We start from the raw sequence: 26528 nt of genomic DNA, 5'->3' as shown, positions 1-26528 counted from the left end.
ACACAACAACAAATCTGGGGAGTCTTTCGATGGAATACAATACTCCTCCTCCCCTTCGCAGAGTTCTTTCACATCCAAAAGTGGTGTACCTACTTGGAAAAACTTCGGAGCTTAAGATCTCCGGCGTTAACCAAGTTTCTGTAAATACAATAATGTGAGATGCAAAGAATGAACTATCAGAATACAGTTTGGGAAGTTTACTACGTAACCCTCTTGTATTCTGATAAGTAATACTTGACTGTATTAGAGGAAGATGAGGTGGAAGGTTGGTCAATGGCCGTAACATGTGGGAGTTTTACACCCACAGGTTTGGTTATTTTTTTTTTCACCTGCATCATATTCTCTGGCCAAAAACTGGTGAAACAAATCGTCTTGGACATCTGCAAGAGCACACGTATTTTGAAAGTTATAAAAGTAGAAACGGACAGACGGACAGACCGACATGCTCATATCGACTCAGGAGGTGATCCTGATCAAGAATATATATACTTTATAGGGTCGGAGATGTCTCCTTCACTGCGTTGCACACTTTTGACCAAAATTATAATACCCTCTGCAAGGGTATAAAAAAGATATCTAGCATTTACCATATCTGTTTATGAAAACGCAGTGCGCACAAAAAAACACACTACAATAATACAACTGGCTTGCCTGCCTCCGCTGCTGCCCCCTCTTGCGGGAGATTTATTTTTCTCAGGAACTGGGATATCAGACATTCAAGCAGAAAAGTTTTCTTGGATGTATTAATTTTATTGTATAATTCAAACTAAATATTAAAAATTTTACCTAAAGCTAAATATATTAATTTTTATCAAAAATATGATATTCTTTTATGAAGCTTTTTCCTTCTATTAATTAAAAAAAAAAAAAGTACATACAGGGTTGCCCATATTGCCCAAAGAAAAAAATAAAAATTTGGCGGTTGGCAATCTAAATCATTTAATTTGTTCCAAGTAGATTTGTTTAAATCAATTTTTGAATATGATATCTTTCAAATGGCCGCCTCTGGCGTTGATGGCGTATTGTACCCTTTTTGCAGCATTTTCCATCGTTTTCGCCAACATTTCGGCCGGAATAGCGGCTATTTCTTCACGAATGTTGTCCTTGAGCTCTTCTAGGGTCCTTGGCTTGTTAACGTAAACCTTTGACTTCAAATATCCCCACAAGAAGAAGTCAGGCGGCGTCAAATCGGGCGAACGCGGTGGCCAGTCCAAATCACCACTTTTCGACATCAAACGGCCCGGAAACAATTTCTTCAGAAAATCGATTGTTATGCGACTTGCGGTGGAGCGCCGTCTTGTTGAAACCAGAACTGCCTCATACGCTTTCGACGAATAATTGGCATCACAAAATTGGCCATCATGTCGCGATAACGCTCCTGGTTGATGGTAACAGCATGGCCATTTTCATTTTGGAAGAAAAACGGCCCAATGACCGTTTTCTAACTAACGCCGCACCAAACTGTGACTTTTTCGTCGTGAAGAGGCACTTCTTGAATCTTCTCAGGATTTTCAGTGGCGTAAATACGGCAATTTTGCTTATTTACGGTCCCATTAAATGTGAAATGGGCTTCATCGGACATGATAATTTTGTTCCAAAATTGATCGTCATCTTCGGCCATTTCGATGACTCTTTGGGCCCATTCCAATCGACGAGGCTTGTCCGTAAGCAACAATCTTTGCGTCAATTGAATTTTGTACTGGAACAAATGCAAATCCGTTGTAAAGTGGACCGAGCCATGCCCAACTGCTGAGAACGGCGTTTTTGGGATGTTCTTGGGGACCTCTCAGCACTGGCTCGTACGGCAGCGATATTCTCGTCCGATCGCCTTGGTCGACTTTTATTTGGCCTCTTCGGATTAGAAAGAGCCTCACCAGTCGTAAATTTTTCGTATAAACGCTTAATGGTGTTCTTAGAAGGCGCACTTTTCACACTTTTTAATTTTTTAAAAGCACGTTGAGTTTTCACAATTGACTTGTTCTGTTGAATGTAAATTTGAACTATTTCAGAGCGCTCGCGTGGCGTGTATTGTTCCATGGTAAAAATCTGTTTGGACTGACGCTTCAAACACGGTATGTCATTAAGCGATCTGCCATCTCTGTCAAAAGTTATGGCGTCGTCAGATGGGTCCGTCGAATATGGGCAACCCTGTATTTTATATACAAGACAACAATGAGTAGCTGTCAAACAATGTATCACGTACCGGCGCCTTCTATTATTGTAGTCTCCATTTTATTTAGAAAACGTTTGTATGGGAAATAGAAAAATGCTGTTTGAGTTTTTTTCCGGCAATTATTCGATTTTTTCACACATTTTAAGCCTTCCCTAGACCTCCACCAATAATTCAAGATCAAGATAAGATAAATCCGTTCAGCCGTTCTTGAGTTTTAGCGAGACTAAGGAACAGCAATTCATTTTTATATATATAGAAGAATAATTATAAATTTCATTACTTTCATAGAATTTACTTATCCTTTTTTGAAAATTTATATGCGATACAATTTTTGTTTCCTTTTTTAAAATTTTTTGCTTAAAAATAAAAGGAAAAATTGTTTTTTTTTATTTTGATTGTGGACGGTATTATAATTTTGGTCAAAAGTGTGCAGCGCAGTGAAGTAGACATCTCCAACCCTATAGACTATATTGATTCTTGATCAGGATAACCTCCTGAGTCGGTATGAGCATATCCGTCTGTTCGCCTGTCTGTCTGTTTGTCTGTTTCTAAGCAAACTTGTCTCTCACTTTTAAAGCTATCAAGTTGAAACTTTGCACACACCCTTCTTTCCTTTTCAAGCAGTAAATAAGTCGGAACGGCCGGGATCGGTCGACTATATTCTACAGCTGTCGTATAACTGATTGATCGGAAATGCCATAACTTGGTTGTTTTTCAAAACAGAAGGATGGGACTTTCTATTTGGGCAAACTTATCCGATCTGCCAAATTTCATTAGGATCGGCCGTCTATATCCTATAGCTACCATATAACTGATTGATCGGAAATGCCAAAACTTGGTTGTTTTCAAGTTAGAAGGATGGGAGTATCAATGGGTTCCTCTTTGGGCAAAATAATTCGATACGCCAAATTTCATAAGGATCGGCTGACTATATGCGATCCGCTATATATCTAATAATATAAGATCATATAAAAAACCTCTTATCGAGGTAAAGTAACGATGACGAACCTTCATGCGAAATCCATGCATGGAGATTAATAAAGCTATGGGTGTGCTTGGTTTTATTAAAAGATGGTCAAAAGAATTTAATGACCCGTACATAACTAAAACGTTATATACATCACTGGTCCGTTTCACGGTAGCAACACTCGAAGTAGGTTGGGTAACGCAGGGTCTACATGAGGTCCGTTTCACGTGAGCAACACTCGAAGTAGACTTTTATGCCGCGGGTTCTACTTTTTGTCCGTTTCACGGTAGCAACACTCGAAGTAGAGTAGATAACGAAGCCTTACTTATGGTCTGTTTACACTGGAGCGAAGTAGATAGCTTTAAGACAGTCCTACTTGTGAACCGTTTTACACAGGTTGCCCGTTCATTCGAAGTAGGTTCATTTTAAGTGCCGTAGTTCAGACACTGAGTAACGAGACGATTCACTCTGATTTCGCAACTATGTTTATTTCAGAAGAACAATTTGTATATAAGATGCTAAATTATACATAATTAAATTTAACCCTCTAGTGCCCAAATTTTTTTTTCCAAGAAAAAAATTATTTTTGGATTCAGTATGTATCAAAATTAAATGTTTGTTTTAAAAAAAAATTTATTTTTGCTCGGATCGAGTTTTATATGACTATATCCTTGGACCGCCTAGAGGCGGCTTTGGGATGATAGGCCAACAAAAAATTAGGTAATCAATTCTTTTGTTGCACACATTTGTTCGTCCACAGATAAGCGTTGGCGCAGCGGAACTTATTGATACTTGTCATTGAAATGAGTCGCGAGCGGTCGTATTTTGTATAAAGGATCGTGGTCGGCAGAATCCTTGGAGGGCAACTTACTGTTGTCATTAAAATGCAAATTTCTAAATTTTTTGTGGAAAACGAAGTATTGGATCCTTTTGGACAGCATACAAATTTGTTTGCTAAGTGATATGTTCAATAATAGTATAATAAAACAAGAAAGGAAAGCTAACTTCGGGCGGAGCCGAAGTTGATATACCCTTGCAGTTGAGTCGCAGTCCGCTAGGTGGCGCCACGCATCTTATATTATTAGATATATAGCGGATCGTATATAGTCGGCCGATCCTTATGAAATTTGGCATATCGAATTATTTTGCCCAAAGAGGAACCCCCATTGAAACTCCCATCCTTTTAACTTGAAAAACAACGAAGTTATAGCATTTCCGATCAATCAGTTATATGGCAGCTATAGGATATAGTCGGCCGATCCTTATGAAATTCGACAAATCAGATTGTTTTTACCCTCTAACTTAAAAAACACCAAAGTTATGGCATTTCCGATCAATCAGTTATATGGCAGCTATAGGATATAGTCGACCGATCCCGGCCGTTCCGACTTATATACTGCCTGCAAAGGAAAGAAGGGTGTGTGCAAAGTTTCAACTCGATAGCTTTAAAACTGAAAGACTAGTTTACGTAGAAACAGACAGACGGACAGACGGGCCGACGGACAGACGGACAGACAGACATGCTCATATCGACTCAGGAGGTGATCCTGATCAAGAATATATATACTTTATAGGGTCGGAGATGTCTCCTTTACTGCGTTGCACACTTTTGACCAAAATTATAATACCCTCTGCAAGGGGATACAAATTGAAAACACTTGAATGGCGTATACAGATTTTAAAGTTCTTCGAGGTCAGGCTCATTAAAGGATATTGCAGATATATCCATGAATAGGTTCATTTGGTACCACAACATCTTTTTGAAAAGCGGTGCTTTTGGATCCATAGTCCAAACAGATCCACATTCAGCTATTGTGCTTTCTTTAACATGAGCAGTATTATGATCAGCAGGCGCTTTACGTTTGCGTTTCTATGCTTGAGGTGAATTGGACGCAATCGAACTTGAGGGTGACAACCATTTTGCAAAAGGAGTAGGACTTCCGCTTGAAGTTACACAAATCTCTCCACCCAACATAGACCAATGTCATGGTATCAATGCCAAAATCAATAGAATTTAATAATTTTTTAATCTCCACGTCGGAAAGAGCTGATAACTTATTAACATTATTCAATTAATTCATTATTCAAGCAGTTATTCGTACTTAAATATGTCATAAGTTACTTCCCTTTCTAAATCACTTTATAAATTTTTGTTCTCGAATTGTCCCAAGACCGCATCTAGACTGGATATTTTATAAATGCAATAAAAAGCTAACGAAAGCTTATTTTTAGTGTGGGTTTCGAATTTTGCGTCCTTGAGACTATCAACAACACGGTACAATTTTTTATTCCACCGGCAAACTATTTATAATATTTAAAAAAAATTTTTACATTTTGCACTTTTTACAAAATAATTACTTCATTCGATTTTCACAAATTTTCTGCTTCAAATGAATACAGCAGCTTGCGCAAGCTCTAGTATGTATTCCAAAGGCAACAAACTTAATTTTTGGACTTTCCCAAATTAGAAACAATTCAAAACCGAGTCAAAAGGATTGAAAAGAATAAAATAACGGTATTTTTAACATTACACGTCTAGAGGCGGTCTTGGGCACTAGAGGGTTAAGAAAGGTCAATGTTATGGACGTGCTAAAACTAATGTTAATACCAGGGTCTTTTTAATGATTCCATTTATTTATCATTTTGTACTTTATATACTGTTGATCCTTGAATTTTTTATTTTTGTTGGGCCAAGCAGCCAAAAAAAAATGAATTTAAAATAATCATAAAAGGCTTAGCTGCAGCTGTTGTTATCAGCATGTATTCTTCTCTGTTTTGTCTCCAAGTTTCGCATGCGCTCTATTGTTATTTATAGCACTTTGGGAGCTTTGGTGGAGCTTCTGCGCAAGCTCTTAGGTTTTAGGCACTTGTTTTTCGGCATTGTTTTGACCCATAATAAATTGAATATTAAAATTGAACCTCGTCTTGTTAATTCGGCCGCTATCAAAACGCTGATAGCTCAACATTTGGTGACCCCGACCTTATTTCATCCCGGTTGATTATTGTGATCCGCATTAAAAGAGCCAAGAAAATGCCTGTTGAGCTATCAGCGTTTTGATAGCGGCCGAATTAATAGCCCAGGTTCAATTTTACAAATCAATTTATTATGGGTCAATTTAACCCCAAAACAAATTCCGCGGCCGGTCCAAAACAATGCCGAATTACAAGTCATAAAACCTAAGAGCTTGCGCAGAAGCTCCACCAAAGCTCCCAAAGTGCATGCGCTACAAAAGTACAACAAAGCGCATGCGAATCTGGGAGAAACAAAGAATATAGTACAGCTGATAACGGGCAATTAGAGGACCGCTGCGGCTAGTTACACTGGGAGAATTAAATTGCAATAATTATGTTGTTTGATGCTGGCACAAGTCCCAACATCCTCCCCCCGTTGAATTCCATCTTTCAACAAAAAATCCTTAGGGGCATGGGACAGCTTCATCACATAATATTTCTGATCAAGGTCCATAATTCTCAGTTGCAGGCTGCCGTGTCCATCCAGATCCAGAGAACGCTCGAACCAGGATCAATCGCAGACAACTGCCAGATGCGACGTTGAAATAGCGACCACGGGGGGAGCGGTGGATAGCAGGGGCACTGATGAGACGAAATGGCCCACGTCCTGGCTATCGTGATCGTTGTTCAAGGTTTGTTCCACCTTCAAATCCCGAGAACCCGATTGGATGTCGCGGTCCAGCGGGTAATCCTGACTGCATGAGCGACGATTTTCCAACGGACCATCCTGCACCTTCACCACCGCTATGGTTGGTTCTGCTATGGACGAAGCAGGACCATTGGTGCCGTCGAGACGAGTGGAGTGTGCAGGTACCCTCATGGAGTGCTTTGCCATTCCCACCTGAATGTCAAAGCGCACATCGGCGGCAAGCTGGGAGAACTTCCAGCATAATTCACTCCCAATTTCAACTGAGCTCAATCGCTCTAACTCATCCTGGAGTGCGGTGAATTTCTTGCGCAACGCAATTTCCAACGGCTCCAGTACCATGATGGTCAAATCTCCCTTCTGCACTGCAGCCTTGACCTTATTATGCAGGGCTTCCATCTCCTGGCAGGTCACTTCTGCCCTTCGCCGCAATATCCTTTCCCTGCTTGCAGGAACCGAGGCACTAAATAAGTCTCCAGACTCCATTATGTAATTTGTTTTTGTGCAAGGTGCAATGTAATGGAAACAATAGCAACAAGTTTTCCTTTACAAGGTTTCCCTTATGCACTTTAATGATCACAAATCAAACCGGACGCGATAACGTCGGGGTCACCAATGTTGAGCTATCAGCGTTTTGATAGCGGCCGAATTAATAGACCAGGTTCAATTTTACAAATCAATTTATTATGGGTCAATTTAACCCCAAAACAAATTAGTGGATTAGTGGACCGCTGCGGCTAGTTACACTGGGAGAATTAAATTGCAATAATTATGTTGTTTGATGCTGGCACAAGTCCCAACAATGCCCTTGTTGTTGTTGTTACAAGTTGCAAGACCACGAATGACAGCCATCCTCACCTAACGAAAATGGAAAAGCTCCGGTGGCTCATTTCATGCCTGCGCGAGTCATCCTTGGTTACGGGGAGAGCTTTGGAAATTAATGATGCGAACTACGATGTGGCCCTTGACCTATTGAACAATCGTTTTAGTAATCGGCGTTTAATATTTCAGTCTCACATTAATGAGATCCTTCAGCTTCGTGTGGTCGAGCCAGGGTCTGTTGCTACTTTGAGGGAGCTATTGGATCGGTTCAATGGGCATATGTGTGCTTTTATTACCTCCGGTACTGCTGCCGAGATCCAAGTATGCTTGCTTATCCAGATTATCCTGCAGAAGTTGGATCCTGCCATAAATGCCAAAAGGGAAGACACTCTCGCCGGAAACAACGGCAGCCTTCCGTCTCGGGAGTCCATGGCACGATTCTTGGAGCAATCTTTGCTGGACTCTTGAATGCGTCGAGTTTTCTTTGGCGGCGTCTCCACCAGCTAACCAAGTGGGCCGAGGTAGATCTTCGAATAACCGATCTTCGTGCATGGTTATTAACGCCCGTCCTGCTCTATGCGCCCTGTGTGGTATTTCGGTGCACGAGCTTCCTTCTTGTTAGAAGTTTAGTGCTTTGCCAATTGAGGAGTGGTACGACAAAGTGCGGCGTCTGGCTCGCTGTTTTGTTTGTCTGGAGGATGACCATTCGGCTCGCGGATGCTCAGCTTCCCGCTGCTCGACGTGCAATCACCGTCATCATATTTTGTTGCACCCTCGCGGGCAGATTTCTTTCGTCCCATAGGTTCTGTTGCTGTTGCGAACCCATCCCGCTCAATCAACCCTGTTATGAACCAGGATCCCAATGCTGAGCTAGTGCTCCTGCCAACAGCCAGTGTACTCGTTCGTGGTCGATCTGGAGCCTTCTTGCCTTGCTGAGTTTTATTGGATTCCGGCATTGGATTTGGCTGGGTGTTTTCTGGACGCGGTGAACTGTCACGGGATGACAAGACAACCCACGGAAAAACCAATGCAATGATGTGACTGCTGCCCCTTCCAAAAGTGTTATTGAAGGCCCACCCTTCAATGGGGGAAGGATGTTGGGCCAAGCAGCCACCAAAAAATGAATTTAAAATAATACAAATGCTTAGCTGCAGCTGTTGTTATCAGCATGTATTCTTCTCTGTTTTGTCTCTTTTGTCTGATATGCCAAATTTCATAAGGATCATCCGCCTATATTCGATCCGCTATATATCTAATAATAAAAGATGCGTGGCGCCACCTAGCGGACTGTGACTCAACTGCAAGGATATATTAACTTCGTCTCCGCCCGAAGTTAGCTTTCCTTTCTTGTTTCTATTTCTATTCTATCAGAATCTGAATGTTTTGCCTCTACTGGTAGTTCTTGCGAACCTAATTCTTCCCCAAGTTCTACTGTTAAAGAGTATTCAAATAGTTGGCACTGATTTATCATATCTATTTAGTCATATCTATCTTTTATGTTTATTAAGTTCGTTCGCAATCTGTTAAGGAACTTTGACACTTGTGACCAATGGTTTTTATCTAATTGATCTCCATTTCATTTTTATTATTAATATGGAGAATTATTTTCTGAATTCTACCATAATCAGGGTTCTGCCTAATGTTTTATGTTCTTCTACTAGGGATTTTACTTGGACACCAGGAATTGTGCTTAATACAATCGCCTTTTTTATTTTTGAGCAACGAGGATGAGGAAGTCCGAAGATCGCGGCATTCCGGCAATGCGGCAAATCGATGACAAAGCTCACGAACTGCGACAATACTCACCAAAAAGGGATACGTATTTGCGTTCAGGTGGCACAGACCGCAGAGGACCGCAGGTGTGACCGCAGAGGAGCTGCAGACCGTTTAATTTGATATTTTTCTGAGTCGTCGTTTACTAAATGAAAATGATGAAAGGGGATTATAAATTTTATCTGATTGTGTTTCTACCAAAGTTAAACCTTATGTTGAAGAGTACCTTCTCCTATCCCAGACATTGTTAAGGTTTTTATTTAATCTATTTCATCAACTTGATCTTTTTTGTTTTTAATATTAATGTCTGACCGTGTATTTATAAAATGTGTAAAAGGGGTTTTTTTCTGAGATAATATTTAATATTTACATAAAAGAAAACATTAAGAGTTTTTTTATAACCATTATTTTCACCGCGGTTATTAGCTCTACAATTTCCACGACCTCTATAGTTAAATGGGTGGTTATTATTATAGTTCTGGTTGTTTTTTGCGCGGTTGCCACTGCAAACGTAGAGCCCACCTCCCGTCCAACCGAACGAAGGACGCGGCCGCGTAACGTACGGATCGAATCGCTGGAATAGATCCGAGATAGTTTAAGCGAGGAGTAGGTGTTGCACAGAGGCGTTTAATATAAGCGATTTAAGATTGTTAGTGGAGCAAAGTGACAAGATGTGGTAGAGTACCATTGAAGTCCGAACATAATACCCTGAACGGATAGTATTGTGCATATGTCCAACTACAATGACTAAGGAGTAGAGGACGAAAGTTTCTAGTCCTTCTACTGGAAACGTTAAACTTTTGCGCGTGTTAGTAAATGCTGGCTGTCAACATTTCCTTAAATAAGATTATATAGAAACATGACACCCAGCATCGTTCTACGGTTTGTTAATGATGGTAAGTTGATCTTAGTTTTGGTAAGTTGATAATAGTTATGTGATCTTAGTGTACTCCGTATTGAGGACTCCAGACACACGATCCATACTCAAGAATCGGACGGACCAATGATGTATGTAACGTTTTAGTTATGTACGGGTCATTAAATTCTTTTGACCATCTTTTAATAAAACCAAGCACACCCATAGCTTTATTAACCATTAAGCTTTAGGTTATTTGCTAAACACCAATTTTGGTCGAAAAATTTAAGTCTCTAATCTAATAGGACACCTAGATCGTTAACCTGAGTTAATCGTTCTAAGGCGTTCCCATAGAGAAAGTACAAAGCAGCCTGGTGAGGACTAGATCGCTAAAAAGACATGAGTTTACATTTCGATCCATTAAGCTTTAGGTTATTTGTTAATCTCCAATTTTGAAGTTTATCCAAATCGGATTGAAGTCTAGACTGGGCGCTAGTGAATTTATACTGACGGCATAGCTTAACGTCATCAGCGTACATAAATACATGAGAATTTATTAAGGCAAGGGGCAAGCCCTAATAAAAAGTGTACAAAGTAAGGGTCCAAGATGGCTTCCTTGGGGCACCCCAGATGTGGCGCGTACTAACCGCGTGGTAACATCTTTAAAGAAGACACGTTGGGTTCTCCCATATAAGTAGCTCGAAATCCAGATAAGATCAGTTGGGAATCCAAAAAGATTTAGTTTACTTATAAGAAGCGAATGGTTAACAGAGTCAAATGCTTTACTGAAGTCAGTGTAAATGACGTCTCTTTGTAAGCCATTCCGGAACCGATCCGTGATAAAAGATGTTAGCTCCAATAAGTTGGTAGTAGTGGAGCGGCGCTTCATGAAGCCATGCTGGCACGGAGTTATTATTGAACTACAAAAGTGTTGCAAGTGTGGAGAGATAGATTAAGCTTAAATCTTTATGAGATTTAAGTGTAGACTTAAGGTGAATTAGTAATTGTTTTCGATTGAAACCTCAAGAGTGGGACGATGATGGGGCAAAATTCTGGAAAGAGTAATTCCATCAGGCTCAGATACAAAACATAAGTCCAACAGCCGACCTAAAGAATTTCTAACGTGGTTAATTTACCCGAGTGACATGTCGAACATGCCCGCGGGTAAGTCGTGGTGGGAGTTATACTGTAAAGACGGTGAATTTTCAACATTTGACCACATAAGTTCTGGGAAATAAAAGTCAGACAGAAAAGTCAGTAACATATAAAGATTGATCGGAGAAAGTGATTTTTATGCAAAGGAATTCAATGTCACCAAACTCTTGTGATTTTACCTCTTCAGAAGGATTTTGAAGTCTACAGAAATTAACACTCCAGTTAATATAGAAAATATTTATGATTTAATAATGCACTCTACATTTGGGGACTGGTCTTTACCAAAGTGTGTTAAAAGTAACTGCAGTGAAAAAGTGAACAAAAAAGCATTAGAGTTTCGGGAAAAAGTTGAAGTAGGCCTTTCAGCTAAAAGTCGTGGTTAGAGGAAGACGTGGTGAAGGCCGAGTTCTGATTAATTTTTATCACGAAAAACTCTTTGCGCCATTGCAGGGCTTCAAAAAAGCCACAAATTTGAGCAGTTGAGATTCTGTTGACAAGAGAAAGAAAGCCAGAGAGTATGAAGCGAACAAGGAGATCAGAAAGAGATCGTGAGAGAGATCGAAATGCCGCTTAGCTTAGAAAGCGTCGAAGATATTGTTGTAAATAAACCCTATGGACACTCCGTTCTAATTCCTACACATTCAAAGTGGCATTCAAAGTGCTTCAGTTGCAATTATGATGGATGTACTCGCATAGCTGTCCTTGCAGAGTGGGAGCTATGCAACAAAAACATACAATATAAATGGTGGGTTATGCATAAGCATAAAAAGCTTATTATTGGAAAATTATTAGTACTAATAGCTTAAATTACACAGGCCAACAGCAAAAATCTCATCGCATAATTTCACCTGCTCCATAACCTTAAAGCTCCCCCGAACCAAAGTCCAGAACAAACAAAGGTTCTATCACCCACAGTTTCCGCGGTAAACCTAAGAAAATAAATTGATCGAATTTTACCATATATTGAATTATGTAGGCCGTGTAATGGCGATGACCATCATTGTTTCTAGTACATATTATTTTTGACATATATGTGTACCAACTAAAATTAAAAAATGGTATCTAGCAGTTACCATGTCTTTGGAATACTCATCCAAAGTTAAAATCTCAGATTTTCTACATTAATTTTTGGTCTTCTATGATTTTTCCCAAAACATTTTTCTATGGAATATTTTTTATTTTCTTATTGAAATCAGTAGATCATAGTTTTCAATCAGTAGTTTTAATTTTGGATTTAAGGGAAAACTCGAAATAATTTTATTCAATTTATTATAGGTGGTTTAACAAGATTTTCGTCAATTTATGTGGAGTTTTTAATCTCATATTTTCAAAAATGGTCATGGCTATCTAAAACTTCTGTAAAGCTTTACTAAGCAAGCTGAACCTGCAATGGATACGTTTAGAACATAGAAACCGAGAAAATCTCCAACACTTCCAATAACGGGACAATTCCTGATCTACGTTTGCTTCTGTCTCTCCGCGCTCCCGCATGCGTATGCCAGAAAGAGAGCGTACCATGTGCCAGAGCGGGACGATTATATTGCCCTTTTCGTCTTTACGCTCTGCACCCTACATTTCGGATTCGGCATTTCCGATTATTCTTCGTAAAAGCTGATAAAAAATAATTTCTTGGTTCTCTACCGTTTCGACCCCCATAAACATTAGACCTTTTAGCCAGTCTCTATCAAATGCTTGTATCTAAAGCATGTGATATCCACTTCGCAGAGTTCTATCACATCTAAATGTGGTGTACCTACTAGGAAAAACTTCGGAGCTTAAGGTTTCCGGCTTTAACCATGTTTCTGTAAATACAATAATGTGAGATGCAAAGAAAGAACTATAAGAATACAATTTAGGAAGTTTCCTACTTACCCTCTTGTATTCTGATAGGTAAGTGTTAGAGAAGACATTAGTTTTTTAAAACTGAGGAAGATGATGTGGAAGGTTAATCAGTAGCCGTAACATGTGGGAGTTTTACACCCACAGGTTGGGAAAATATTCTCTGGCCAAAAACTGGCGGAACAAATCGTCTTGAACATCTGCAAGGGCACATGTAATTTTGAAAGATGACGTGTGCCTGGTGTATGAATATTTAAATTTTGATATAATATGTGTTGGAGAGGAGGTAATTAAGTCTCTCGTTAGACATTAGACTTTAAGGTGTGATGAGGACTTAGTTTGCGAACTAAGGCCGTGTGTGGCTTCGTTGTGTTGCTAGATCTGGTCCTCCTTTTCTTTCTCATCTCTGCTTCGTATTGAGCTAGACGTGTGGACTTTACTGCTAACATTATTTGACAAAAGATGAGCAACAAAGGCAACGAGGACTCGCTGCATCAGCCAGAATATGGCATAGAACACCACCAGGGGAACGAACAAAGAAATCCCGAGACCCCGCGAGGAGAAGGCTTAACTTATCCGACATCAGAAGTGGGATACGGCCCTAACCAAACTACTTCTAGAGACGTATTCTCTCTGTTAGAACAACAAAATTGGAACTTTGTGGAACTGGTTAAGAGGCTACAGATGCCGGCGAGTGAGTTGCAACCGACTAGCGAGATTTGCCTGCCGAAATATAATCCGGACGTTGCTGGTGTGGATGCCACGCAGGGGTGCGCTACGGTCGACATCATCTTACGAGAAAAATCAATAAGTGACAGCGCTCTTATATTTGCGTTAAGTAAAGCTTTGGAAGGCACAGCGGCGCAATGGTTATCTTAATTATGTTACCCGGGAATAACTTGGCAACAGTTCCGGCAATTGATTGAGCAGCGATACAAGACTTCAGAGACGCCGGCCGCCGTCATTTTAAATCTTCTTAATAGCCGTCCAGGCAAGGGCGAAAGCCTGCCTGTTTTTGCAAGTCGCTGTGTGACGTCACTGTGCACAAAACTTCGCAATTTGAGTTCAGAACAAATTCCCATCGCGTTGGTTCTTGGGCTCATGGCTAATTTCGACCGGCGTTTGCAGCGAATGATACACACAACGCATGTTAGCAATCGACGAGAACTTCAAGCGGTGTTGCAAGTATTCTCAGCGCTAAGAGAGCGCCCTAATGCAACGAACTGGGAACCAGAGACGAAGCGAGCTAAAACTGCGGAAATCAAATGTTACCAGTGTGGAAAACTAGGCCACAAAAAGCAAGACTGTATATCCGGATCCCAGGTTTCGACAACTGGAAAGGAGTGGCGGTCAGCGCAGCCCCGTCATGGAAGCACTATCGTAACGTGCTACAGATGTCAGGAGCCGGGACACATAGTCACTAGGATTGGGAGTCAGAACAGAAAAAAGAGTGGAGCTATGCGCTATAGTGGAGCCTCAATCGAGTATGCTAGTCAATGGTGAGAGATTTCCAATTACATTTGATTCGGGAGCTGAGTGCTCATTAATTAAGAAAAGCGTTTCTAATAAGTTAGCTGGTAAGAGAATTCATAACGTTATTTCTTTAAAGGGGATAGTAATGCCAATACCTATAGTACCTCACAAGTTGAATCAAACACCATGACCAGACGAACGTATGAAAAATAATATTGTAATTGGCAGAGAAATATTGGCTCAAGGGTTTACAGTAGAAGTCTCCTATGATAATTTTAAAATTGTTCAATCTAAAGTTGTAGACATTTGTGAAACCATTCAACCTACTAATTTTGATAATATTGAAATGGAAATGGTCGAAAATGAAAAAGAAATTTTAATGTCATTGCTAAAGCAACATTCCCTATCTTTTATTAAAGGCACTCGGCAGTATTGCTCATTCGTTTGTAATTGTTTATATGGATGACATATTAATTGTTTCAGAAACGAAGGAAGAAGCGTATGAACGTTTGAAACTTGTATTAGACGTTTTAGTGAAGGCAGGATTCACTTTTAACATTTCAAAGTGCTTTTTCTTGAGAACTTCAGTGCGCTACCTGGGCTATGAGATAGGGTTTTCTCAACTGATGAAGCCTTTATATTTTCTCACATCTGAAAAAATTACATTTGATTTGCAAACTCAACATGAACAAATTCGCAGTAAAATCATAAGTGTGTTAACAAATAAGCCTGTTTTGATTATTTTTGAGCCCCAATTTCTCATAAAACGGCATACCGACACCAGCTTTATCGGGTATGGTGCCATCCTTTTGCACCGCATAAACTCTAAACCCCATGTGGTTGAATACTTTAGCAGAGGAACAAGCTCCTGCGAGTCCAGATATACATCATATTAATTGGAAACGTTGGCCGTTGTGAATGCAGTAAAACATTTTCGTCACTATCTACATGGGAGAAAATTCGTAATTTTTACTGACTGCAACTCAATCAAATCTTCTTAAAATGAAGTCGAGTTGTCACCTAGGATTTATCGTTGGTGGGAGTTCCTACTAACATTTGAATTCGAAATTGAATACAGGGACGGTAAACGTATGGCACACGTTGACTTTTTATCTAGGAACCCGGTGTGTCAAAAAAAAAAAAAATAAGTCAGTACCAAATAAAGTAGAAGAAAAAGGAATTGACTTAATAGAAATATCGGAGAACTGGATACTGGTGGAATAACAAAAGGATCCAGAAATATCAGAAATCTTAACTTAGTTGAAGAATGACGATTTACCATTAGCATTAGTTGCCACTATGGGAAATTAGATCAAATTTTTTGTATAGAAAGATTCAAAGGAATTCAAGAACTCGTTGTTTACCTGTAGTTCCTCGTACTTTTCGCTGGTCAGTTATAAATCAGGTGCTTGAGTCTATCATGCATTTAGGTTGGGAGAAAACACTTGTTAAAGTGTATGATCATTACTGGTTTCCAGGTATGGCAAAATATGTTCGAAGATTCGTGGAAAACTGCATTACGTTAGTACGTCAGGAAAACCTCAAATGGAATTACACCCAATTCAAAAAATAAGCATTTCTTGGTACACTATTCACAAAGATATATCGGGTAAATTGAGCGGAAAAAGCGATCGTAAGGAATATATTATTGTACAAATCGACGCTTTTACAAAATACGTATCTATATCACTCCTTTTCCTTGGATGCTAATACTTGTATAAACGCAATGAAATCTTTGATTGCCATTTTTGGCGTACCAACACGTTTAATTGCCGATCAGGGGCGCAGTTTCATGGGCACAAAGTTTGTGCAATTTTGTTCTAGCCAAAAAATACAATTACATCTAATTGAAACGGGCGCAAGTCGAGCCAACGGTCAAGTTGAAAGGATCATGAGTACACTGAACAATCTTTTGACGGCTGTTGAGACAAGCTCTAGATCGTGGGAGGATGCTTTAGGGGATGTACAGTTAGCTCTTAACTGTACAGTTAATCGTAGCACAAAGTGTAGTCCTTTAGAACTTTTGATTGGTAAAGTTGGGCGACCACTAGGGTTGATACCTATTAGTGATACCGAAGATGAAATTGACAAGATTAAATCAAGGGAGTTGGCCACTAAGAACATGGAGGACGCCGCTAGATATGAGAAGATAAAATTTGATAAAAATAAGGCTTAAGTAACAAGGTTCTGTGTGGAGAACTTTGTGCTGCTTAAAAACAGCGAGAGACAGCAAACTAAATTAGATCCTAAGTTCAGAGGACCCTTTTTGGTGGTCGAGGTATTGGACGGAGACCGATACGTTTTAAAGTCTACACAGAACATTAGGCGTAACAAGTATTTACACGAAAGTTTGCGAAAGTTACCGGTAGTGCAAATTCCAGAAGAGCTTGATGTAAATTACAAAGAACAATATCAGTTGGAAAAGTCTGTTGAAAAAGAAAGTGTTCGTGAAGCCATGTGATTGGCGATGGCCGAGAGTTGCTTTAGAAATGTGTTTGATGAATTCGTGAAGCCATGTGATTGGTGATGGACGAGAGTTGCTTTAGAAATATGTTTGATGAATTCGTGAAGCCATGTGATTGGTGATGGACGAGAGTTGCATTAGAAATATGTTTGATGAATTCGTGAAGCCAACTGTTGGGCGATGGACGAGAAATGAGATTGATGAATTCATGAAGCCAACTGTTGGGCGATGGACGAGAAATGAGATTGATGAATTCATGAAGCCAACTGTTGGGCGATGGACGAGTAATGAGATTAATGAATTTGTGAAGCCGTGTTCTTGGGCGATGGAAAATTTAATTTGTTTGAAAATGTGTGAAGCCAATGTGTTTGGCGAAGAATTTAAAAATCGGCTTTTAAAAGTTTAGTTATGTATTTTGGATTACGAAGTAACCATTATAACTGATTAATGTAGTGTTTGGAAACGATTTATTGATCTTTTGTATGGAAATGGTTTATTAGAGAACATAAGAGATATGTTAAAAATAGAAGTTTAGTTATGTTATTAGTAACATTATATGAAGTTAAGATTATGTGATTAAGTTCTTTGAAAGCATTTAATAAAATTATAAAGTGGAATGAAATTCAGATGTTGATTATAGACACGAGGGCGTGTATATGTCAGGATGGCCGTGTCGGAGAGGAGGTAATTAAGTCTCTCGTTAGACATTAGACTAACTAAGGTGTGACCATTGGTCGTGCCGGAATATATCAGTCCTGGTATGATGAGGACTTAGTTTGCGAACTAAGGCGGTGTGTGGCTTCGTTGTGTTGCTAGATCTGGTCCTTCTTTTCTTTTTCATCTCTGCTTCGTATTGAGCTAGACGTGTGGACTGTGTGCATCCGAAACTGAGGCCGTGAACCCGGCACACTTAGCGTGAAAAACGTTTACACAAAGCCAGCAGTGGATGGCAGGCTGGGAAGACCAGATTGTCTTATTACAAGACTTCAACGCACAGACCAATTTAAATTCCATAATTATTAAAAATTTAAATAATTAATTTATCAACAATTATTAAAAATTCAATAATTAATTTAGTAAAAGGCAAAGAATAGAGATAAGAATCTCTATTGAGCGAGAAATAGGAGCAATATTATAGAAGCAACACCGTAAGAGATGAAGAAGCAGAGCAGGGCTATGTTTGGAAGAAAAATTAATAAAATTATTAATTTACCTCCAAATATATCACTGCACGCGATGCGATACGGATCTATGAATTGCAATTTGTTTATTATTTCTATTTTTTTATGTGAATAGAAATAAACACCGACTGTTTAAGTAAAGCTAATAAGGAAATTTTATAAAAACGCAGTGCTGATGGGGGAGTTGAAGAGATGGGAATAATTGAACATTTAAGTAAAAAGTGAGTGAAACAGAGATAAAAGAAAAAAATTTTGTGTTGTGAATTTTTTTTTGTTTTGGAAAACCAATTTTTATATATCTAAACCAGTGGTTCCCAAAGTGGTCCAGGTGGACCCCTAGGGGTCTACGGGAGACTCGACGGGGGTCTACGTTGGGTGTAACAAAAAATGGGGGTCTACACTTTGTAAGCGGGGGTGCATGAAAATTAATTTGGTTTCGATAGTGAAGAACTAAGATATTGGCTTGACTTCTCCTATCAATATAGGCAGATAATATTTTGAGAAGCTCAGCAACTGTTAATTGTAAAACCCTGTAAAATTGTAAAAATTTGTTCCATATTCAGTACAACGCGTCGAGACTTGTCGTCGACGCGCCGCTGCCGGCAACCGTCCTGTCCGCAATAATTGTTCAAACGTGCAAATGAATTCATAATCAATTTTAAAGCAGACGTCGCCTATTTGACAGATTTGTTTAAAAAATTTAATGACCTCAACTTACAATTACAAGGGGACAGCCTTAATTTAATAAAAACAAAGAGTGTAATTTCAGCTTTTATTGGTAAATTGAAGTTTATGAAGGGAAATATTGGTCGGCGCGAATTTTCACAGTTTTCAAACTTATCGCAGGTAGAATGCCTTGATGAAGATATTCAGACATACATTCAACATATGATTGCCCTGCATGGTGATTTTTAAACTAGATTTGAAGACATTCTGTCGATGGAAATACCACCATAGATCATAAATCCATTTGATGAAACAGAAGTTGTTAAGAGGAGCCCCTTAAATAATGGTGTTACTCCAATGAGTTCCGTTTAAAAACTGTTTTTATTTCTTACAATTCTCTTACAAGAAACATACAAGAAACATGAAAATCTTAAATCTATTTAAAACTACTTATCAACGGACTGCTCGCTGACATGCTATGTGACCCTTTCTTAAGTGCTTCAAGTGCACCACATAAATATTTGGTTAGACAGCAGGAGATCGTCTTTCAAACCATGCTGTTAATCACTTATTCACATGGGTCCGATCTCCTACATTCTATGTTTGGAATTCTTATCGTGTTCAATGCTTGAACAGAAGTGGAGAATGTGATATTACAAGAGGAGCTACTCGAGCTCAGCACTAATGAGGAGCTGAAAGTGACATTTAAAAAAAGGTATCAGAAATTTTGGTTGCAGGCAGAAATACCTAAAAAATTTCCTGGACTGTGGGCAATCACGCAAAAGCTTCTCATAGCGTTTCCCTCATCATATCTCGTCGAAAAAAGTTTTAGTGCCGTTACAAACTTATTAACAAAACAAGTTTATATACCCTTGCAGTTCAGTCCGCTAGGTGGCGCCACCCATCTTATTTTATTAGATATATAGCGGATCGTTTATAGTCGGCCGATATAGAATCTGTACCAAAGTCCCATCTTTCTAACTTAAAAAACCCCAAAGTTATGCCAATTCCGATCGTTGTATGACAGCTATAGGATATAGTCGGCCGATCCTTATGAAATTTTGTACTTAAGATATGTTGGTCAAATATAACATGTGTGGAAAGTCCCAACCCTCTATCTTAAAAAACACCAAAGTTATGACATTTCCGATCAATCAGTTATATGGCAGCTATAGGATATAGTCGACCGATCCCGGCCGTTCCGACTTATATACTGCCTGCAAAGGAAAGAAGGGTGTGTGCAAAGTTTAAACTCGATAGCTTAAAAACTGAGAGATTAGTTTGCGTAGAAACGGACAGACGGACAGACGGACATGCTCATATCGACTCAGGAGGTGATCCTGATCAAGAATATATATACTTTATAGGGTCGGAGATGTCTCCTTCACTGCGTTGCACACTTTTGACCAAAATTATAATACCCTCTGCAAGGGTATAAATAAGGAGCAGATTGAATATCACAGAACGGGGAGATTTGCGGTTATTTCTTACAAAACTCAAGCCAAATATTGATAATTTGCTAACCATACATCAAGCACATCCATCTCATTAAAATTATATATATTTTTCTTAATTACCATTGTAGAAGTTACATTACGTTATAAGTGTTCAATTTTGATAACATTACGACTGTTATAACAATAATAATTATTAGTGTAATAATTTTAATATTTGAATAAATATCTACAACACAAGGATATACCTACTTCTTTTTGCAACTTAGTTTTGACGTTTTTCAATTAAAATTTGTAAAAATTGATTGGTACTTGTGCTATGAGCTACTTTTTCGATTGGCCAACTCTTCTTTTTTGACATGCGTTCGCAGCACAATCAATTAAAATTTAAAATTTTTTCAGTCGACTTTATTATCAAATGATTAAAACCCTATCAAGCAATAAATTTTAAGCTTTTTTTCCAAAACTGTTGATTTGTCGTTGATTACGAAAATTGATAGTTATTTAGCTGCAGGGGGTCCACCGGATTCAGCAAAGTTTTGAAAGTGGTCTATGAGAGAAAAGAGTTTGGGAGACACTGATCTAAACCATTCTTATTCCACATGTAATTTTTCCTTATTACTTAATTTTGCTCAAAATCCAAGATGTAAAGAAACAAACAAAACCGAGAAAATTTTAAAATTTCCATTTTAGTATTAATAAACTATTTTATAATGTTTGCGTAAAATTCTAATTTTCTGATTTCCTAAGCCCGCCTCAGTAGCGCTTGCCAACAAAGGGATCGTGGAAATTTTTTAGTTAACTCGGAAAAACCATGATCAAGGAAGGGTGGGCATCGTTAGCTCATAGAACAACAAGGAGTGGTATATTGACCGATCCTACGAATTTGGATCGGTCTTCTTCTTTTCTATCCATTTTTGTTGTAATTTGCACAGTTGTCAGTCATAGCTCATCCGGTGGCTTATTTCGTCATTTTTGTTCGCACGTTTATTAAAATTAAATATCAATAAGTCCTGATAAGGCACCCGTGATTGGCCAAACCCCCTAACACCACGCCACCGACGAGCCAGAGCCGGAACGTGCGAGCCATAGCGGGAGTTCACCATCCAGCCTGCTTATTCCTTTCCTATTACATCACCCAGTAATTTTTCCAGGAGCCATCCGATAACGCGAAGAATAATCCATAGCTTTCATGAGCACAATCTGAAAGCGATCGTTATTGTCGATTATACGTTCTCAGTATTGGCAGATTGGTGGGAGAAAAACTGTTCTCTCATTTGTTTCACGACAAAGGTCGTCCATTTAGAGCTGGTGAGGGATCTGTCCACCGCCGCCTTTCTGCATGCACTGTGGACGTTTATTTCTATCAGCAAGAAGCCTCGAAAGATCTGGTCCGACAGCGCCACCAATTTCTTTGGAGCCAAAAATCAGTTGACCGAATTAAAGAGACTATTTTTAAGCGACGAGCACCCGAGAGCAGTCTTGGATTTTTGCCTTCCAGAGTTCATTGAATGGAAGTTAATCCCTCCCTCTTCTCCCCACTTTGGCGGCTTATGGGAAGCTGCTGTTAAGACCGACAAGTATCATTTTTACAGGGTCATGGGCTCGGCTTTACTAAAGGCCAACGATTTGCAGACGCTGGTGTACAATATTGCTGCTGTGATTAATTCGAGGCCATTAGTCCGTCTCTCTGAAAACCCCGCTGATCTGGATGCCCTCATTTTCTGCACGGAGAGCCTCCTTCTAGTTTCAGTGAACTAGACCTAAAAAAACTCAACTTAAATCGGCTAGCGGCTTCGATCTAAGGGTAAATCTCGCATGATTTGAGCCATGGAAATTCGCCACTGAACATTCGAGCTCTGAACAAATTGAGAGCGCTTCGTCAACAATATTGGAAACTTTGCATCGTACTATATAGGAGCCTTAGCTAGTCGCCCCCCGACCCGCAACAACGAAAAGGCAAGCCCAGCCTGAGAAGCTTCATGGACAAATGGATTTAGCTTCGGTAGACTTGGACTAACAACAAGTTTTTTTTCGAATATTTTTAATTTCTTCTTGACCCTCGTGCTCTTTTACTATCTGGACAATTTTATTAAAATCTTCTTGATATTCGACAGCTAAAGGTACACTAACAAAAGGAACTACTTATTTTGACACTTCTTTATAAAGCGGAACATGTATACCAACACTCTCAGCAGTTTTAAATGAGAGGAAAATCCTTCTATCACTTACAATAAATATGAAGTAGAGATCATTTCGGTTAATCCGACCGCATTCTTTTTTACTTCCATCTGCAAATGCTCTGGTTACGGATCAAGCCGGGGACTCATTGGCCACTTATCTTCCGGCTCCGTTAAAAACGATGGACCTGTAACCAGATCGATTCCACCGTCTCCTTTACGTCTCCACCTCTTGACACGATATCTGCCGGGTTCTGTTTAGTTGGTACATGCCCCAACGTGGTATTCTCTGACCACTTTTCAATCTCAGCAACTCTATATAGTCGGCCGATCCTTATGAAATTTGGCATATCGAATTAATTTGCCAAAGACTAATCCATTGAAACTCCCATCCTTCTAACTTGAAAAACAACCAAGTTATAGAATTTCCGATCAATCAGTTATATGTTAGCTATAGGATATAGACGGCCGATCCTTATGAAATTTGGCAGATCGGATAAGTTTGCCTAAATTAAAATGCATGGCTAAGTAAATTCCATTTTACCAAAGAGGAATCCATTGAAACTTCCATCCTTCTAATTTGAAAAACAAAGAAGTTATGGAATTTTCGATCCATCAGTTATATGGCAGCTATAGGATATTGTCGACCGATCCCGGCCGTTCCGACTTATATACTGCCTGAAAAGGAAAGAAGGGTGTGTGCAAAGTTTCAACTCGATGCATACTTTTGACCAAAATCATGATACCCTCTGCAAGGGTATAAAAACATATTATGTAGGAGAAATCATATACGTGGAAAAAATTGAGAAAGAAATAAACTAAAACAAAGATTCAAAAAACAAGTAGTTACAGAATACCAAAAAAATAAAGTTATAATAAATAACAGGAATATAATAATTCACAAAGATAATAAGTTTTAAAATCTTTTTTAACTTACAGGTAACAATGCTTTTTGCACTACAACTATTTCTGATCATAGTATCAACAACATCAGAAATAATAAATTATTAAAATCTCGACTTCTTCCTTTAGAAAGATAGTAAAGATGTTCTGACCTTTGACTCTTATCCTGAAATATTTCATGTCACAAACATTAGTTTTTATAAAGAAATTATTTATAAAGAATAGAGCCATTTAGAGAATACTAACAATGATAAATTATATTATGAAATCTCTTACAAATTAAAAACTATTAAATTAATTTTATCACAATTACTTCCAAAAAGAACTAGAAGAGGTAGTAATGAATTAGGAACTGTTTTAAAATGGTTAGCTGCCACCCCATCATCAAGATGATGTAGTAACAATAGAACACAAATTTAACGATCTAATTGAAAATAATGATGCAGTTCTGTTCAGTTCTGTTCAGTATTCGGGAGCTTTATTTTTGTGTTCTAAATATGGCTTTAATAAAAACAGGCAATTTTTTTTGGGTTTCTACAAATGATATATGTACATATGTGACTGCGAAGCTTTGAAGACTGAATTAGAATAATGACGCGGGAGCTCGGCTCAACGCTTGATGCTAGGGAGCGACCGGTCCCTAGCACCGGTCTCAATTTGTTCAGAGCTCGAATGTTCAGAGGCGAATTTCCATGACTCAAATCATGGGAGATTTACCCTTAGATCGAATCGGTGCCCTCCGCCCATTCTCCATATGTTGCGTGGATTTCTGTGGCCCTATTGAGACGATATTGAAAATTCGTGGTAGGCCACCCTACAAGTCCTACATTGCCTTTTTTGGTTTGTTTTGCGTCCAAGGAAGTTCATTTAGAAGTAGTGTCTGATTTATCAACTGATTCCTTTTTATTGGCATTTCAAAGGATCGTTGGGCGCCGAACTTTGTCGGAGCGAGTCGCCAATTCGAGACTGCAAGTTGGTTGAAGTCGGATGGAATTCTCAAGAGTCGCTCTCTTGAGAATTTGCAACGCTTCGCCGCAATAGATAAGCTTTTTGTTGTTTTCGAAAGTTTTTTTACGCAGCCACCTTTTTTTGTTAATTATTTCGTTGAGATAAAATAGTTTCATTTAACAGGCAGCTGTTCTTTTATGTGTTGTTATACGACGGTTTCTTCATCACATATGACCGTTCACTGCAGTGGATCCCATATCTGTACGATTGATTAACAATTAAGTAGTCTTTATCTTTTTATCAGTTAAGTAGTCTTTATCTGGAATATGAGTCTTCAAAGCATAAGAAGCACTATTGTGCTATTAATAGTTTTTAATAGCAGCCGAATAAACACGCGTTTCAAATCAGTGTTTCAATATATTTATTTTGGGTTTAATTTAACACTAATCTATGCGGCTCCAATCAACTCCAAATCACAACAAACGCAAAACCAAGAGCTTACGCAGAAGCTCAACCAAAGCTCCCCAAAGCCCATACGCTACAAATAACAATAAAGCGCATGCGAAACTGGGAGACAAAACAGAGACGAATGCATGCTGATAACAACATCAGCCTGCTCAGCCGGAAAATTCAGCCTCTGACCGGATAACAATTGACGGTCGTATTGTAAGTTTATGTATTTATTAAATTTAATAAAGAAAACTATTAATAAGACAAAATGTTTTTCAGCCACTGATTTAAAAATGTACACACATATTGTAACGCTGTTAGCTTTTTGATAGCGGCAGAATTAAAAAAATACAATTTCGATTTCAATATTTAATAGGGATCAATTATAATTATAATAATTTTTAAGTATGATTTGGCACGGCGAACATGATTTACCCCTGTTCTCTCAAAACCATACTCTTAGTTGTGGAATGTATATATATGAATGTACATGCGCGGCGAATCCACTTTCTAAGTAGCGAACCGGATATAAATTGACGGTCGCATTGTCGCTACATATATCAATAAAGAAAACAATTTATAATGTAGATTCATATGTTTTAACACTGCGCAAAACTGAACTAAATATATTCCCACTGGTATTATGGGTCAATTTAACCCCAAAACAAACGCAGCGGCCTGTCCAATCAATGCCGAATATACAAGTGCATAACTAAGAGCTTACGCAGAAGCTCTACCAAAGCTCCCAAAGTGCATGCGCTTCAAAATAAGAACCAGGCGGATACGAATCTGGGAGAATCAAAGAATAAGGAACTGCTGATAACGGGCAATCGCTATGGCTAGTTGCACTGAGAGAACTAAATGAATGTATTTGAAATGGAGAGAGATAAAGTAAACCGAATTTATGATGAGTATGCACTGATATAAGAGGCGGAAATGAGAGCCCACCTTAGAACTTAAACACACAGCGAAGACTCGCTAGCATAATGCAAAAGATAAAGCCCGATGGGCGGCCGAGAAGAGTCTGGTTGCAACCAACAATAGAGTTAGGATAAAAAAAAGACAATCATAAATAAATTCATTATAAAGTAAAACTCAAATAAAATAGACCAGGAATTAAACATACCGTATTTTATAAACTGGGCATTCATAAATATTTTTTACGTCTTGTTTGTCCTGAGTGACTGCCTTAATAAATACCACTGGCATGGCGGGAAACAGTTCCTTATTAAAAGCATCTGCAATAGTTCCCATTTTTATATCCCATCGTGCTCCTTCCATAAAAAGGCCGTTAATATAGGCTCCTTCACGGGGTGCAGAGCTATATAATAATGTAAAAAATTAATTGTAATTATACCTTAAACAAGAAATGAAAGCTAACTTCGGCGGAGCCAGAGTTGTTAAGTATCAGCTTATATTATTATATATATATCGTATTGTATATATTTGGCCAATCCTTTAATTTAATTTTGTCGTAAAAATGTTGGCAACAGCCCAAATTTTTTAGTTACATGTTATAGCTGTAGGGTACAGTTGGCCGAACCTTCGGCAGATCGAACAAGTTTT

The 26528-nt window shown here is 38.8% G+C and overlaps 1 protein-coding gene across 1 annotated transcript in view; it reads right to left on the bottom strand.

The window, feature by feature from the left end:
- LOC6503350 (dynein beta chain, ciliary) overlaps positions 1–26528 on the bottom strand; it is a 316566-nt gene that overhangs the window by 13012 nt on the left and 277026 nt on the right. Inside the window, exon 14 of the mRNA XM_044718175.1 lies at positions 26089–26283. Coding sequence (XP_044574110.1) covers positions 26089–26283 — 195 coding nt within the window. The remainder of the gene's footprint in view (positions 1–26088; positions 26284–26528) is intronic.

Source organism: Drosophila ananassae, unplaced genomic scaffold (assembly GCF_017639315.1).
Source record: "Drosophila ananassae strain 14024-0371.13 unplaced genomic scaffold, ASM1763931v2 tig00000128, whole genome shotgun sequence".
In the NCBI taxonomy this organism is placed as follows: Eukaryota; Metazoa; Arthropoda; class Insecta; order Diptera; family Drosophilidae; genus Drosophila; species Drosophila ananassae.
This window is presented reverse-complemented; position numbering and strand designations above follow the sequence as displayed.